The following is a 17,675-nucleotide window of genomic DNA, read 5'->3' as shown; positions in this document are numbered from 1 at the left end:
ATAATCCTTCAAGCTGAAAAAATCGAAAGGATTACCTACTTGTCATTCTTTTTCTTCTTTCAGAATCTGAATCATTCATGTTACTAAAAATGAACAGAAAAAAGAACAGAATTAATCACTGTCTCCCCAAATCATACCGTTCTTCCAAAAGGGTGAGAATTATTTCACAAGACAAATATTGAAAAAAAAATTTTAAATCACATTGAATCAGTGTCTGAAAGGAAGACAGAAAATCCTGTTTGATTAAACAATATATAAAATACTACCTTATTTCGTTATTTTAGATAATACCAAAATTTTTATTTTTACCAATTAAAAAAATACTTTTGTCTAAAAAAATATCTAAACTTGGGCTTCCCTGGTGGCGCAGTGGTTGAGAGTCCGCCTGCCAATAAAGGGGACACGGGTTCGTGCCCCGGTCCGGGAGGATCCCACATGCCGCGGAGCGGCTGGGCCCATGAGCCGTGGCCGCTGAGCCTGCGTGTCCAGAGCCTGTGCTCCGCAACGGGAGAGGCCACAACAGTGAGAGGCCCGCGTACAGAAAAAAAAAAAAAAAAAAAAAAAAAAAAAAATCGAAACTCTCTGGCACCTCTCTTTCCTTATCTTAAAACATAGTTTTCTGAAAATAATTTAACTTGTTCTTCATTACTCAGGGTCATCTTTATGAATAGCCCTCAGCTGCCATTAAACTGTGACAGGCTATTTGCTCCTGTGTGTCCTGTGGTTGTCCTGGCTCTCCCTTCAGCCACCACTACCTACAATTTCTTTACTCTTTCACGTTTGTTGCTTCCGATTCATTGTGACAGTTAACGAAGCAAAGTAACTTCTGACGATTGTATGAGATGTGACAATCTATAGACACTGGATGAAAGCCTGGGGAGCTGTCTCTCCAGAGCTTCAAGGCTTGGGAGACTTGGGCTCAGGACACAGGGGAATGGCATTATCAAAGCTGAGGTGGACAGAAGGGTGCTCTCTGCGTGGGTGAGATGTTACCAGACACTCCTCAGCCAGAGCAGACTTCCCGGGAATAAAAAGGAAATGTTGAAAAATGGAAAGGAAGTGAGGAATCTGATGGGTTGACGATGCTAAAGTAATATATTACATGCTTTCTCAAGAAGTGATTAGGTTACCTTACCTCTTCAGTCTCAAAAGGTACTGGGACACCCAGGCAGGAAAGAGTTTGTGCTTTGAGATCATTTTCAGTGCCCAGAATTGCTAGAAGAAAATACAGTAATAGACTGCTTATTAATATTTGTTCACTTTATTTTAACTTCATGTCCCTTAAATTATGTATTTAACAATAATTTATAACATCCAGATTTCTCTTAAGGTTCTCTATTTCAAGTAGAAGTAGTACTAAAAAGGAATAATGTTTTCCTTTTCTTTATATAACTTTCAACTCAAATTCTAATTCATGGAGATACATGTAATGGCATGATTTAAGAGAAATAAAAAATATACATAGTTCTTATAAATAGACATTACATGTGAATACTTACATTATCAAAACCCTTCCTTTAAATAGGGAAAACTCACGTAATATATAATTTACTTAAAAAATTTAATTTGTAACTGTTTTATTTAGTTATCAATTCATTTAACGTATATTTATGGAATGTCAACTGTGTGCTAGGAACTATGTTAGTTGGGAAGGATAAAAAAATTAATAAGACATAATTACTGCTTTTAAAAAGGAAAGTGTGTAAACAAATAAGTCAATGCCATTTTAGAAGTGTTACAGAAATATACATAAAGGCTAAGGGAACACGAATAAGCTATTAGCTCTAGTTAAGAGTTAGGGAGTTAAAAAGATCTGAAATTCAGAAGACACAGAAATTAACTATTAAAATGATTAAAAGTGTAATGATCTCTCTCAAATTTTCCCAACACTCAGTAATTTAAATATTAACATCTGTCAAGAACTCGTTCAAATCATTTTAACATTACTTTGTCTCAGTTAATGTTAAATCTCACATTAAACGATAATTAGTTCTGATAGTTCATTAATAATTTTTAAATTATATCAGAGATGCTTATTGGTTAACATTTTGCTGGATTTCTTGCTGAATAGGTAGACATTCTTTTATTCAAATCACTCCTAAAAATGTAATTTATGGCAATTACATACCTGTGAGAACTGTACACAAATAGTTTTTATATATAAATAATTTTTTTAGTTAACACACAAGTCATGAAATATAATGAAGAAATTGAAATTTTAAAAAATATGCCTAGATTTTCATCTGAAAAATAATAAAAACAATGCAATATAAAAGACTTACACCTTATAAACAGAGCTATATTTCTAAAAATCTATAATAAGTGGGAGTCTTCTGGTTAATACCCATATTATTCCATAAATGTAGCAGATTAGTATTGAAAAAACAAGGCAACACCTTTCTTAAAACTGAATTAAGAAGAACCATTTTGGTAACAGCTTGGCAGTTTCTTAAAAAATTAAACATAAATTTGCTAGACAATCCAGCAATTCCACTCCTAGTATCTACCCAAGAGAAATGAAAATATGTTCACACAAAAACCGGTACATGAATGTTCATAGTAGTATTTATTCGCAATAGCCAAAAAAGTGGGAATGACCCAAATGTCTGTCAACTAGTAACTGGATAAACAAAATGTGGTCCATACAAGGGAGTAATAAAGTAATAAAGAGGAAATAATAATATTTTAAGACGTACTTAAAAGATCTTAAAAATACTAAAGAGGAAAGAACCACCGATACAGGTTACAACATGGGTGAACCTCAAAAATATGCTAAGCGAAGAAGCCAGACACAAAAGACCACATACCATATGACTCCATTTACAGGGAGGTCTAGAAAGGGCAAAGAGACAGAAGGTAGACTAGTAGTTGCTTGGGGATGGAAGTAGTAAAAAGGGATTGACTGCAAATGGGCAAAAAAGGATCTTTTCAGAGTGATGGAGTTGTTCTAAAATTGAATTGTGGCAATAACTGCACAAATCTGTAAGTTATTTAAAAATCATTGACTTGTACACTTAAAATGAGTAGAATTTTAGGGTATGTAAATTATGCCTCAACAAATCTGTTAAAGAAAACTGAGTTAAGAAAAAAGCCAAAAGTCACAAATTGATACCTGAGGAATGCTGAGCTCCTGTAACTGGCTTTGAGTGATCTCACTGAGCTGCCGAAATGTCATTGTAAAGTCAGCTTCTGTCTTTTCCATGAGCTAATGAAAATACTTACATTTAGCAACCTCAATTCTTGAAGAATATATGGAATAGTCATTCAAATGTTAATCAGGAAAAAGAGATAAAATGATAAACTCACATGTAAGAGAAATGCAATTAAATCATCATCACCCTTGCTTTTTCCAAGTAATCCCAATTTGGCTTTGAACAATTCTCTAAATCTAAAAGGAGAAATGTCAATTTGATTTGTTGTTAAATTTCTCACTGTTTAAGAATTGCCCTCAAACCAAGCAGGATGCTCTAATATGTGTTAAAACAAACAAACAACAAACCTTGTATCATAAAGAATGGGATACCCCTCAAGAATCTGAGCAGCACTGAGGGAGAAAAAAGATAGCACCGTTAAACCTTGCTTAAATGTTAACATTCTTGAATTACATTTTACATGAACAAAGTGAACTTTCTCATACATTAAATAGCATTCGATTACATACTACTGATTCTGATTTAGTGATTTAATTGTATATCATACCTTAGAGAAAGTTGTCAATATAAATTTACTGTCTCAAAGATTTGGTTACAGTACAGGTCAAATCAGGTAACTCCTGAAATATGACTATATACAATTAGCTTATAGGATAAATGTTAATATGTCTTTATAATACCAAAATAGTTATATAAATGGCTTTTTTTGGTGTATTTTATTTTATTTTAAATTTATTTATTTTACTTATTTATTTTTGGCTGCATTGGGTCTTCGTTGCTGCAAACCAGCTTTCTCTAGTTGTGACAGGCGGGGGCTACTCTACGTTGCAGTGCGCAGGCTTTTCATTGCGGTGGCTTATCTGTTGCGGAGCATAGGCTCTAGGCGCGTGAGCTTCAGTAGTTGTGGCATGTGGGCTCTAGAGCGCAGGCTCAGTATTTGTGGCACACGGGCTTAGTTGCTTCACAGCATGTAGGATCTTCCCAGACCAGGGCTCAAACCCATGTCCCCTGCATTGGCAGGCGGATTCTTAACCACTGCGCTACCAGGGAAGCCCTGGCGTATTTTAAAAATTATCTTAGACCCAAAATAATGCATTACAGATACTTCACCCAATACAATAACATTTTATTTGCCTGAATGTATGAAAATAGTGAAATACTTCATAAAAATTTAAAAATTAAAGTTATTAACTTTAAACCCATTTTTAAACAAATTGTCTATTTCTTAACATTCTTAATGTATTTTAAATTATACAGATGCTCAACACACTCTGAAGCTCCACTCCCCTGACCTTTCTGACCTTATCTCCTATGACTCTTCCCCTTGCTTATTCTGCTACAGCTACCCTGGCCTTCATGCTGTTCCTTAAACACCCACACACACTCCTGCCTCAGGACCTTTGCACAGGCTATTCCCTTGCCTATAGCACTCTTCCCCCACATATCTCTGTGGCTGCTCCTGTTACTCCTTCAAGCCTCTGCTCAAATCCAGCCCCTGACAAGGCGTGTGAGCTGCAGTAGTGCCCAACCCTATACCAGCCCTCTGGGTGTAAACACTGCTGCTTCTCTTCTGCCTTCCAGATCTTGGCGATTTCTCCTGTGGCCAACCCAACCCGTGACCAAACAGGGAAGGGCATTTTTCGACCAGTTTAGCTAAGTTGATACAGTATAAGGCCACTACATGTATATGGCTATATGATTAAGTCCTGGCCAGGGCGAAATAAGGGAAGTGATGTGTATAAATTCTGAAATGTGTCCTTCAGTATTGAGGACTTGCCTCTTTGCTTCTTCATGCTCCTACCTAGAATATGGATGTGATAGATGGTCCCATCTCAGACCATGAGGGCCACAGACAATGGATGGTGGCATAGAAAGCTAAAAGCAGTCTGGGACTCAGACAACTGAGTCCCCATACCAGCCCTGAATTACCAACATGAATTACCATACTTTTATGTGAGGGAAAAATACATGTCCTTGTTCAAGCCACTATTATTTGGGATTTCTGTTACAAGCAACTGAGTCCATACTTTATCTAATACCCTACATCTCAATCAGAGTAAAATGAAAATATTAATGGTTACGTAAGATTTCAGAAAGTATATCACCTATATACTCCATGTGAGTCAAATACTTAAGAAAGTAATCAAGGCAGAGGCTTCAAGACGGAATTTAAAAAAATAATAAAAACAATGTTAGTAAGCAGTAAAATGACTAGAAATGCAGGGAGGGGGGTGGAAGAGAGATACTTCAAGGGAAAACCTACTAACAGTCTGAAATTCAAAATATTAAACTATCTTAGCAAAATGTAGCAGTTGGGTAATTAGAGGTAAAACAAAAGCATTCTAAAGGTCTCATTGGGATGGAGGGAAAAACAATGGGCAAATAGGAGCTTAGTGAGGGAAAATATTTGGAAACTTGTTCTCATATAACAGTAGAGAAAGTGGCAGAAAAACAAGATAACTGTGAGGGGTGGGGGATGCAGTAGTTTCCAAATCAAAGTTGGGGGTTGGAGAGGAATGGATAAGCTCCTCAAATCATAAAAAGGTAAGGAGAATGGGGGGAAACTAACATGTAAAATAAAACACAATGTAAGACAGAAGGAATAAAATAAATCAATTATTATAATAGATGTGAAAAGCCCACATATGTCTATTAAATCAGAAACCATCACATTGAGTTAAAACCTGGCTATGTTTTGTTTACTTTTATAAGAAACATACTTTAAAACCATGTGATAAAGATAAAAAAAATAAAGTGAGATTCAAGGCAAATACAACAAAAGTAAGCATGAATATTAATATCAGATAAGTTGAAATTGAGAGCTAAAAGTATTAATCAGGATAAAGGGGGTCACTGTATTAGGATAAAAGGCACATTTTCTGAAGGAAATATAAGAAAAAAATCAGTATGTACCAATAATGGCATATTGCACAAATTCAAAGCAATTAGAAAAAATTGCTTGCTAAAAATACAATTAAAGTGGGAGATTTTAATACACATCTTTTATGAATCAAACTTAATCTAATAGATAAAAAAATAAACAGAATCATAAAAGACTTGAATAATATACTCAATACATTCAATCTGATATATTAAAACGTTTGTGCACATTTTTTATATGATCATGAAATATGTACAAAAATTTATTATGTTGGACCATAAAGAAACTGTAACACATTTTGACTAGATTTTACCAAACACGTTCTTTGATCATAAAAATATGAACAAAATAAGCCCAACTACTTAGAAATTCAGAAACACTGTGATAAATAACCCTTGGATCAAAGAAGAAATAAACCATGATTTCACAGCACCTAAAAAGCAATAAATAGGAAAAGACTTTATCCTGATAACTATGGAAAAAAGCCAAAATGGTACCCCCCCAAAAAATAGATATACACACATATATATAGTTTGAAAGCCTTTGTTATTAAAGATTAAATAGTATGGTTTTAAAAATGTTTCTTGCTTTTCAAAACATGATCATTATACAAATATATTTTCACACAGATTTAATTAGTAGATTTCGGATTTACTCACAGTTGCTTTTGCCTAGGATCCAGTAATGGGTTTAGAGCTTGTAACAACTTGTTTAAATTAAACATTCCAATATTAGCCTGATTTCCTATTTTATATCTTCTTTCATCATCAGATGTGTTTGGTACAAAATCTGTTTAGAGCAAAAATACTATTGCTTTACAGTGGGGATAATTATAATAGTTTCTTCATTTTTAAAAAAATTATTTACTTATTTATTTGGCCGTGCCACGTGGCATACAGGATCTTAGTTCCCTGACCAGGGAGTAAACCCATGCCTCTTGCAGTGGAAGTGCAGAGTTTTAACCACTGGACCGGCAGGGAAGTCCCTCTTTCTTCATTTTTAAGTTTAAACTTAATAAATTTATATATATTAGATAAAAATCTTTCTGACATTAAACGTTTAACTTCAAAGTAATGTAAATACTTAATACCCATGCACATGAAAATCTTTTAAAATATGATTATTTGCCTAATAGAGGAATACATTTCTAACCTACAAGGATTTCCAGGTTATCACACACGTACTTCAAACCCCAACTTGACAGCATGTCCCCCACAAAGCCTGCTCTGATCCTTTTACAGATTAGTAAAGCGGGAGGTTAAGTTACTCATCCAAGGGCACAGATTAAGGATCAGATGCCAGAACTCAGACCCGTGTCTGTCTGACAACGCATTCCCTTCCTCCCCTCATGTCATCTTCTCTAATATGTCATTTTTTGAGGGCAGAGACCACAAAGGACTCAATACTGTATCCCTGTGGCACCTGGAAGATTGAGTAGCACATAAAATGACCGTTTTATGAATGAACCCAATTCTTTCTACCACCCCACTACTGAGTTAGCTATAATGGTTTATCTAAAATAAACCAGTGATAATTTTCTTAGTGAAATAAGGAATATACATATAAATCATACATACCTGGATTATAGGCCTCCATAAAACCAAATGGACCATAGTCAATTGTAATGGATAACAAACTGAAGTTATCAGTATTACAAACACCTAAAACAACAACAAAAGATGCCCAAAACATGACAATAAAATAATAAAGCATTTTTAACTGTATAAAATTTTATACAGAATAGGAAAGGTCATGAAAATGCATTTGTTTTGGAAATGAAACAATTATCAATTGAAAGTTTAACTGGTGAAGTCAAGTAGCTTAATATATATTAAAACTGTATTTTAAAATTAAATTTAGCCTTTCGTTGTATACTTCCTCCACAACCAAAGATGTCAAATACTACAGGAACAAAAGGCCCAAGAAATGAAAGCTCCTCTCATCTATCCTGAATTTCTAGCATCTATTTAAAAATATATGTTATTTGGAATGGAATTGAGACTACTAAAGAAACATTAATTAATTTTCAAAGGTTGTGAGAGGGGGAAAAGGTAAAAATATGGATATGTACCCCATAACAATCCTTAGCTGCAGACCACCAGCAGTGTGTGGGGAGGGAGTGTGACCTCCTAGGTCGGGGAGCGGGTCATGGATGGGGGCGGAGCGTGAGGCAGGAGAGAGGCAGGGAATGCATACACCAGCCCAATATAGGATAGCAGGGCATGGTGGCAACAGTGTCCAGTGTAGACAGTTTCAACCTTTTTTAGAGCAGGATGACCCTGCTTATCAAAATGTTCAGTGCATATATAGACTCGAATCCAGCCAGTCCACTTTCAGGAGTTTATCCTCAGAAACTCACCTTCGAGAATGTAAAGATATAAATGCATGGGGGTCACTGCTGCACAGTTCATAACAGCAAAACCTCTGAAACACCCCCCTGCTCACCACCCTACCCACCAAAGTGAGACCCAGCGAGGATGTAATTAAAGCAGATTTCAAGAAGTTTTACAATGTGGGATCCCCCTTTGGCATTTATCTAGAGACCTTAGTACATATGTGACCTGCTTTTATTTTAAGACAGTTATTCTTAGTTCAGGCAGATATTCCTTCCAATGTAACCCCACACAGTGAATGGCTTCAGACACACACAAGCCAGCCCTACTGTTTTTGTAGGGGATATATGAATACCATCAAAAAAAAGTCTAGAAGAATTGAGATAAAATGGTTAATAATGATTCTCCTGGAGAACAGAACTCACATGCACTTCTGTATATTTTAAATTCTTTACCATAAGCATGTAGTGCTTTTATGATTAATGGTTTTTTAAAAAGCTTTTAAAAGACCTAATATAATATATACTCACAAGCTTAAAAAGCTTTACAGGTAACAACATCAACGGGTCGAGTACGCTTATTCTATTTTGTGTATCTGTTCCGTTCAAAATCATTTTAAACATGAGAAAGTTGTTTCTCTCTTGCTAAAAATAAATTCATATATTATAAATGTTATTCCTGCTCATTGGCAGGAATATTTTGAAATACACAAAAAAGAAGTCTTCTGCTTCAACAAATTAATTCTACTTTCTCATCAGAAGCATGAAATGTCAGTAGATAACTTACCATGAGCAAAACCAACAGACATCCACAAGGCAATAAGCTGTGCCGTCTCAGACACCACAGTAGAAAAAAAATCCTAAAATGAAATTTAGAAAATTTTCAGATTTTTCAGTAACATATGTTCTTTTAGGATCTTCTGATTTCCAACATGAAAACGTGTTCTCAAAGGTGGGCCAAAAGATGACTCAAGAGATGGAAAGTAGTGCGTGTAAGAAAACAACGGAAGAACATAGAGTTATTGATCCAGAAATAATATATACAAGGCTCAGGCATAGTATTATGACCAGGTTTTCTTCATGTACAATAAGAAAAGGAAAAACATCAGAATTCAGCACAGGGAGTTAAATGTAAGCAAAATGCGTTATTAAATTTTGAAATGAGTCACTAAGAAAAATAAAGGAATTTCCTTCTCTGTGGCTGTTAAAAGAAAGAAAAAGTTAATGAAGATCAAAAACTTTCCACAAGAATAGAAAATCACATTTGCCTATTATGTATGTATTTATTTTAGAACTACTACTATAGAAATACCTATATATCCAACATGTGAGAAAACAATGTATGTGACCAAGTTACAAATGCTGCTCAAAAAGTAATGTATATAGTCAGGATGTAGTCGCACCTGTTCTCTTTTTCTAGCTACCTTTCAAACAGAACAACTTCCTTATCTATGTCTTGTTTACAAGGTGGTTCATCGTCTCTTTCTTTAACAAAATGTTCAAAATGCTCTACATTTCCTTTTTTAACTTTAGATTTTTAAGTGCTAAGTTGTAACCACTAAGGTGGCCGGCCAATGATAGAAAACAGAGTATTGTCCTTTCTTTTAAAAAACTTACCAAATATCTGTTAGGTTCCTTGGCATCTACTGAGGGGAAGTGTTCCTGTATGATGAAGTCTAATAACATCCTGGAGATAAAGGGGAGATAGCATCAGTGTTCCTCAGAATACAGTAGTGAGTATCCAGTAATCTCAATCCACTCCTGACATTCATGAATTCATTAGATGCATGCTTAGAATTTTAAAAAGTAAAAGAAGGGCTTCCCTGGTGGCACAGTGGTTGAGAGTCCGCCTGCCGATTCAGGGGACACGGGTTCATGCCCCGGTCCGGGAAGATCCCACATGCCGCGGAGCGGCTGGGCCCGTGAGCCGTGGCTGCTGAGCCTGCGCGTCTGGAGCCTGTGCTCCGCAACGGGGGAGGCCACAACAGTGAGAGGCCCGCGTACCGCAAAAAAGAAAAAAAAAAAAAGTTAAATAAGATTTTACTCCCAAAATAGCCATAGAGAAATATTTCCTCAATACCAATCACAACTGGAAATATGTTTCTAAGATCATATTAGATGCCATCTTATTATGTTACAAATTCAGATTAATTCAATAAACATCCATTGAGAACCTCCAAGTGCTAGGAAAAAGAATGACAGACCCAAACCCAGACATTAAAGAACACACAGTCTATTAGGGGAGAAGAACATCTGAAGAAATAATGACATTACCGTATAATACATGCAATAATAGAAATATATAAAAAGTATAAAGGTAACAGAGCAGAGAATGATTATTTATGTGTGGAAGGTCATGTAAGGTTTCACAAATAAGATGTCAAAAAAATTGGCCAAGGTTTGAAGTTAAAATATTTAAGTTGTATATGTATCCTATGTTTAATTCCCTGTTTTAACTGACTAATGAGTTGAGTAACTATTGATACTATTGCATTGGATAAGAGAGAATCCTGAAAATAACTGGGGGTTGTAGATATGACTTAGGAATTATTAAAGTCCAGTAGGAGTGAGTTTGTTTAGAGTGGATTAGAGAATTGTTTCAGGCACTTGGGAAACAAAAAGGAATACATACATAGTCATGTTAGCCAGTCCAGTCATTTTAAGGATAAAGTGCTCACCAATATACATCAAATGTCATAGAGATAAGTGAAATATAACTGAACTATGACCACCAGATAGAACAATTTCAGTGACATAGTGAATCTGAGCAGAAGTGACCCAAAAAAAACAAATGAGAAGTGAAAATGCCCATTGAGAGGAGACCTCTCTCTCAACAAGCTGGGATGACCCTGAGTTCAGTAAACATTTGCTAAAAAGACTCAGAGGACGGTCATGACAATGGTGATGACTTCTCTGCTCTGCACGTTCACTTCCCTTTCCCCATTCTCTCCGTGGACCAGGTATCTGGATTTACTAAGCTGATACCTACAGTGTAGGATTCATATTCCAAATGATTCTGGTTTGTCTAAGAGAATTTTTTTCTTATATATTCTAATGGCTTTTTAGAACTGTATGCTCTTAACAAATGGAAACAGAATTCCTCTTAAAGGAGTAAATATTTTTAAAAATTTATTTATTTATTTTTGGCTGCATTGAGACTTTGTTGCTGAGCGCCGGTTTTCTCTAGTTGCAGTGAGCGGGGGCTGCTCTTTGTTGTGGTGTGCAGGCTTCTCACTGCGGTGGCTTCTCTTGTTGCGGAGCATGGGCTCTAGGCATGTGGGCCTCAGCAGTTGTGGTACGCAGGCTCAGTAGTTGTGACTCGCAGGCTCTAGAGCACAGGCTCAGTAGTTGTGGCGCACAGGCTTAGCTGCTCTGCGGCATGTGGCATCTTCCTGGACCAGGGTTCAAACCCATGTCCCCTGCATTGGCTGGTGGATTCTTAACCACTGTGCCACCAGGGAAGTCGGGAGTAAATGTTTTTGTTTGAAGAAACGTCCTGCTAAGTTGGTTTGAGGAAGACAAACTTTGTGAGTGCAGATTCCACAGGCACCAAGGCATCAGAGTTTGATGGAAGATATACTGCATGACACAAGGGGAAGAGCTTTTGCTCTTTTGAAGGAACCATTCATCTGTCTTCCCTGAAGAAATCTCCAGTAAGGTTTGTTCTTAAGTGCTTTGTGCAATTTCAGTCTGTTCTTTGTTTGCTATTGTCCTGTTGAAGGGACTGAGCTTCATGTCTGGGTCAACCCAGGATGAAACAGGCATCACACACATGTCAAAACCAGGGTCCAGGAAAGAAGACATATGAGACAGAGGACGCATCCTGGGAATCCCAGAACTTGGAAGGGAATTGCAGAATTGGGCAGTTTGAGTCACTTCCACCCAGGTGTCTGGGTAGCACAGAGGCCCTCAGTTCCACCTGGGTTGCACACTAGATAAAAGCATTCCTTGAGAAAAGGGTCTACTGGGTCTAAACCCTTGTTTTTCAGCCTCATAGAAACCCACACGATATTAGGCACACAGCAAGTGTTGAAAATATCTATTAATTGAAAGTTTGGGTTTTACTTACAAGAAAACCAAAAATATTTTAACTTCACAGCACATAAATAAGCATTTCTTTCAATTGTCTTCTACCATTGAAAAAAATGGTTTTCTAACCTTAGTAAATCCAGTTCACCATAATGAGCCAAAATTTCTAACGATCCAATTCTAAACCATGATTTTGCAACACGCAGCACTACTGCACCTGAAAAAGAAACATTTATTTTAGCATAAACTATTTTAAACTACGCAAACACAGCATATGTTTTTCTTTAAAATGAAATGACTTTAATAAAAAAGAATACAGTGATTGGATTTATCAGAAAAACAATTAATTTACATCCTAGAAAGGGTCAAGGATTTTTCTGTCTTTCTTTACACCTGAATCAGTTAGAATGTGAGGAACCACAACACCTTCAGAAATACTGAGGCCCCAGCCTAGTGAGATGCTACTTGGTTAAACTGTTAGGCTCCCACTGTCTCCTCAGTTGTGACCTTTTCCCTGTACCTCACCCTGAAATATAGAATTAGTGGAATATTTCTGTGGCACAGTCCCTGTACATGACTTCCATTTGTGTAACTAATTGGAAATTAACTTCAATTTAAAAAATTTGCATATGTTCTAACTTATGAATATGCTGAAGAAATACAGTGAATCTATGCATTTTGTGATTGTTTGTAGCCTTCTATTTCCACCTTCCGTTCTGATCGTAGACATTAGTAATACAATTAGTAAATGAAGTCACGCTTTTTTCTTATAAGGAATGCTGTACTGACACGTGTTTCCATGTCAAGGTGAGGTCTATCCCAGATGACAAAGCTGCTGCTCTGCTGGTGCTGTCCTTCAGTGAAACACCATACTCGCTGCTACCTCTGGGCCTCTGTTCACTTCTCCCTGCCTCAACCCCTCTTCTCTCCATACTGAAATCCTTGCTAACTTTCTAATCTTGTGCTCAAGGTCAATTCCCACTTCCTCCATAAAGCTAACCGGATTGCCCTTTTCCTAACCTCAGATTATTTATTATTCATTTGCTATGGAGTCTATAGTGTCTATTGCTATAGACACTATTGCTATAGTGTCTGAAGACTGAGTTTCTTAAGACCAGGGACCACGGTATATACTTATTACTCCTGGACCCCCAGAGATGAGTCCAGTGGTATGCACAGAAAAGGGCTAATTAGTATTTTCTGGGTTGACTAAGTTATCCATATAGTCAGGACTCATTCACGCTAGTAATCTGAATATTTATTTTCATGTATTTTTTTTTTTTAGCAATAAAAATACATTCATTTAGAAAAAAAGAGCTCAATAGATGATTCTGAATGTTTGCTTTATAAATAGCCATTGAATCACTGAATGTCATTACTGAAACACATAGAAGGTGTCATCTCATCTAACCCCTCATTTTAGTTGGAGAAACAGGGGGAAAATGTGACTTGCCCAAAGTCACAAATCAATTCCCACAGAGCCAGTTAGAGGTTTCACATATTCTTTTTGCCTGTCCAGCTCTTTTCCTACAGTGTCTGCTGGGCAAATATTAGGGAAAAGCACAATCAAAATATCTGTATATGACTTAGATGTGGAAATTCTATGAATGGCCTAAAAAGGAGAAATACTTGAGATAATTTGAAACCATTCAGTTTGGTTTCCAAACCATCTAATTCAAAATTCAGATTAACAGGGAATTCCCTGGTGGTCCAGTGGTTAGGACTCTGCCCTTTCACTGCTGAGGGCCTGGGTTCAATCCCGACCAGGTCCTGGTCAGGATTGAACCCACAGGCTATGAGGCGCGGCCAAAAAAAAATTCACATTAACAATATACATGTCACAGACATAAAAGTAGTATTGTGCCCATCATATTAACAGTCTGTGATCGGAATCTCATTTCCAATCACCATAAACAAAAAGACCTAAATAGCTGTTAAAGCCCCATGTGCAGTAATAGTATGCATTTTATCCAGATAATATTAGGAGAGAGAGAGAGAGATGCCTTAAAGATAAATAAACTTTAATTCATGTTTAATTAACATGAATACTCTAGGGGGATTATTATGAAAACCTTATCAAAACATATTTTTCGCAAAGCATGAAGAACATAAAATGTTCTCTTGGTGAATCACTATAAACAGCAGTAAAAACACTGGCCCGTAACACAGTGATGTCCAAGGGGCCCAATAAAGCAAGTAGGGCTGTCAGCGGTTCTCAATAGCTCTGCATTTTAAATAGTTAAATATGTTTCTTATTGATTTTCAGGTCTCCTGCCTCTCCAGAGACTCAGAGTCAAGTTTCTCTCGCTCTTCCTTTTTCACTGCTCTATGGCACTTTCTCATCCCCTTTCTAATTTATTTCTGACCTACTAAAAGCTGAAGGAAAAGTTAACCGAACTTACTGGAAGTAAACATGAAGTAAGAGCAATCAGGATCTGAGGTAAAGTCTGAGGGGGTCTTCTGGGAAGGAAGTATATGAATGTTCATGCACTGGCTTTATAATGTTTTGCTGGCTGTTCATAAACTTCCCAGGTTAACTTCCCAGAAGTTTGTTGTTAGAAAAGGATGGGTTAGTGATGTAAGGGTGTGGGAAAGGATATTCTATCATAATATCATAACACTGAAATTACATCATGAAGATCCCCAGGTCATGTTTTAAGAAGACTGCAAAGATGCCCAATTTCTGTTGTTCCTGAAGAACTTAGTCTAACTTTATGTAAGTGTTCTAAGAACTGCTATTACCTCGTTCTTTCACAACGTTTCCATTGTAGAACTGATCTCTCCATACTGCATCATCACTTACAACCAGACTGAAAGGTAAGAGAATCAAACAAAGTTATACTGTACTGTACTTCTAGCAAGCTCTCAAGAAGTAACTAAAACTATAAGAAACGATGAGAAATCATGCTATTGGGGGTTTATCTGCTCACTTGACTGACACATTTCTGGAGATAACATGATGCAGTCCTGAAAGTTAGCTTCAAGGGAAGAGGAATTACCTTGCAGCTCTGCTAGTGGGAATTCTGAGATAGTACATAGCCTCACTACACAAAAATTCTCTCACGGAGGAACGAAGCACAGCTCTGCCGTCGCCATTTCTATGGGTAATATGATAAAAAAGATTTTCAGTTATAATTAAGATAACACCAATTTTTATTTAGATGACTAAAAGAAAAAAAAAAGAAGTACCGGGAGTATGGGGTTTTTCCTGAGCCTTTTAATTGGAGCTCCCACTTTTCACCCTGCCTTAAAAAAAAAAAACCTAAATATTAGCAGATTTGTGTTTATATTGAGCAGAAAAGCTATTATTCAAGAAAACATGTAGTACCTGTTCATGTAAATTCCAATAAGATGGGCTCTTCCATCCCCGAGCTGATCTGCCCATATCCCAAACTAAAAGGGAAAATTATTCATGTTTATTAACCTTTAAAGTTTTTATTGTAATTTATAATCAAAGTTACCTTGTCAAAATTGAAAATGGAATAGTGCATTTTTAAGATTGTAACAATCAACAACCTGAATAAAGGTGAAAATAAAATTCAATCCATAAGACGTAACTGAAATTCATTTAAAAAACATAAATTTAAGACATATAATTAATTTCTTCATCATCTTATAGCTGAGCTCAAGTTTGTTAGGTGTAGAATACTGAGAACTGATCTATTTAATTCCAGAATAGGAACTAGGAATGATTTATTAGTAGAAAATTTGCCTATACTATACACATACAATATAAAATCAGGAGCATACTGTACCTGAAAAAATTGCTTTTGAATGTACATGGTTAACTGTTTCCAAACTTTTCTGTTAAAATTTGTTTGTGGTTGTTCAGCTCCCAGCTGTGCCACTTACTAGTTGTGGAAATTTGTTTGAGTAACTTAATCTCACTGAGACTGACCTTTCACTTCTGTAAAATGGGAAAACCCTTGCCAGATTGTTGTAAGAATGAATGTTAATATACGCAAAATGCCTTGCATTGTGTCCAACACACCAAAGTGCTCAAAAGAGGGTAATTATTATTATTGCCAACAATTACTTGCTAAGTTAAACATCACTCTATTCTCTTAAATTAATCAATTAATCTTTAACTCACAAGAAAGTCACAGCAGTTTCAACAATTGGTTCTGTTTCCTCTCCTTTTTTTAAAATCAGATTCCACACATTGAACTTGCTTCAACGTCTTGCCGTATTTCTAGAAGGTGCCTTCTTAATTGCTTCAGCATGTATAACATCCCCAATTAATCCTGACTTAATTTCTAGCAGTTCTAAAAATGTTCTACAGCTATCCTGGCAAAATTATATTCTATTTGCCCTTCTGAGGCTTTTATATTGACTCACTGTGTGGCCTGACTTTGCCTAAATCTCTTGCCAAAACTCCACTGAATGAATTCTCTAGCGATAATCACAGAAATGTTATAGTGTGCTGCCCCAGTTTTCTCAATTCCATTAGAAAAACTTACACCCTAGCTTTATCACAAGAAATCACATCAGCTAATCTATATATGACACATTCTTTTAGAAACATCTTCTTGAAGTCTCAATACACTAATATTAGAAATTAATGCAAAATAACTTCTTCAATAGGATAGCATTTCTACCAGCTGTTTATATTTGCATAAGGAAGTGATATTGGTGCTACTCTTACCTGGTGGCCCCCATATCTGTGAGCCAATGGAATGGATCCAGGTACTATCTTTTCGCCACTTACAAGCTGGATAAAATCATCTGTTTCTGAGACAGATAAATCAAGGTCCAAAATATCTTCTAGCACTTGCTGAGGCAGGAAAAGAAAAATCTTCTTACAAACTTAAGTAATCCTTTAATAGTTTTTGAGAAAATAAACTTTATGGAAAAAAGAAAATTAAAAGGATAAACTTCTTCCAAAATTACATTAATATTTTCTCAGAAGAGATGTACCATACTTTCTAGGATTATTTATGCTACTTGGGAAAATTAGGTCTATTAGATAGTTCTAAAATTGTTATGGCTTTCTTATTATGCATGGTAAAATAATATTCTTCCTAGTATATATTCTTTAAAGGAACTAGAAAAAAATAAATGTCCTATTGTTATCCCAAATTCATCTATATCATGAGAGAATAATTTAGAATTTGTTATTGGAGCCCCTTTCTAAGAATTTAACTCATTTACCCCTTTTTTCCACAAAAGTGTGTTTTCCTTGTAAGATAACTTTAAAATGAAACTGAGTACTAGGCTCCAGGAATAAGTATCAAAAAGTGACTTCTAAGAATGACATTCTCCAAGTTACAAATTTTAAACA

At 36.0% G+C, this 17,675-nt stretch overlaps 1 protein-coding gene across 2 annotated transcripts in view; it reads right to left on the bottom strand.

The window, feature by feature from the left end:
• LOC137204315 (protein adenylyltransferase SelO-like) overlaps nt 1-17,675 on the bottom strand; it is a 28,181-nt gene that overhangs the window by 6,401 nt on the left and 4,105 nt on the right. For both annotated transcript variants that reach the window (XM_067701510.1, XM_067701501.1), the window contains exons 3-17: nt 17,040-17,168; nt 15,723-15,787; nt 15,584-15,640; nt 15,394-15,492; nt 15,137-15,204; nt 12,524-12,611; nt 9,983-10,052; nt 9,153-9,225; nt 7,611-7,694; nt 6,693-6,822; nt 3,500-3,544; nt 3,307-3,388; nt 3,113-3,205; nt 1,136-1,215; nt 40-83 (exon numbers count right to left, since the gene is read on the bottom strand). In XM_067701510.1, coding sequence (XP_067557611.1) covers nt 40-83; nt 1,136-1,215; nt 3,113-3,205; nt 3,307-3,388; nt 3,500-3,544; nt 6,693-6,822; nt 7,611-7,694; nt 9,153-9,225; nt 9,983-10,052; nt 12,524-12,611; nt 15,137-15,204; nt 15,394-15,492; nt 15,584-15,640; nt 15,723-15,787; nt 17,040-17,168 — 1,207 coding nt within the window. The remainder of the gene's footprint in view (nt 1-39; nt 84-1,135; nt 1,216-3,112; nt 3,206-3,306; nt 3,389-3,499; nt 3,545-6,692; nt 6,823-7,610; nt 7,695-9,152; nt 9,226-9,982; nt 10,053-12,523; nt 12,612-15,136; nt 15,205-15,393; nt 15,493-15,583; nt 15,641-15,722; nt 15,788-17,039; nt 17,169-17,675) is intronic.

Source organism: Pseudorca crassidens, chromosome 1 (genome assembly GCF_039906515.1).
Source record: "Pseudorca crassidens isolate mPseCra1 chromosome 1, mPseCra1.hap1, whole genome shotgun sequence".
NCBI classification, from domain to species: Eukaryota; Metazoa; Chordata; class Mammalia; order Artiodactyla; family Delphinidae; genus Pseudorca; species Pseudorca crassidens.
This window is presented reverse-complemented; position numbering and strand designations above follow the sequence as displayed.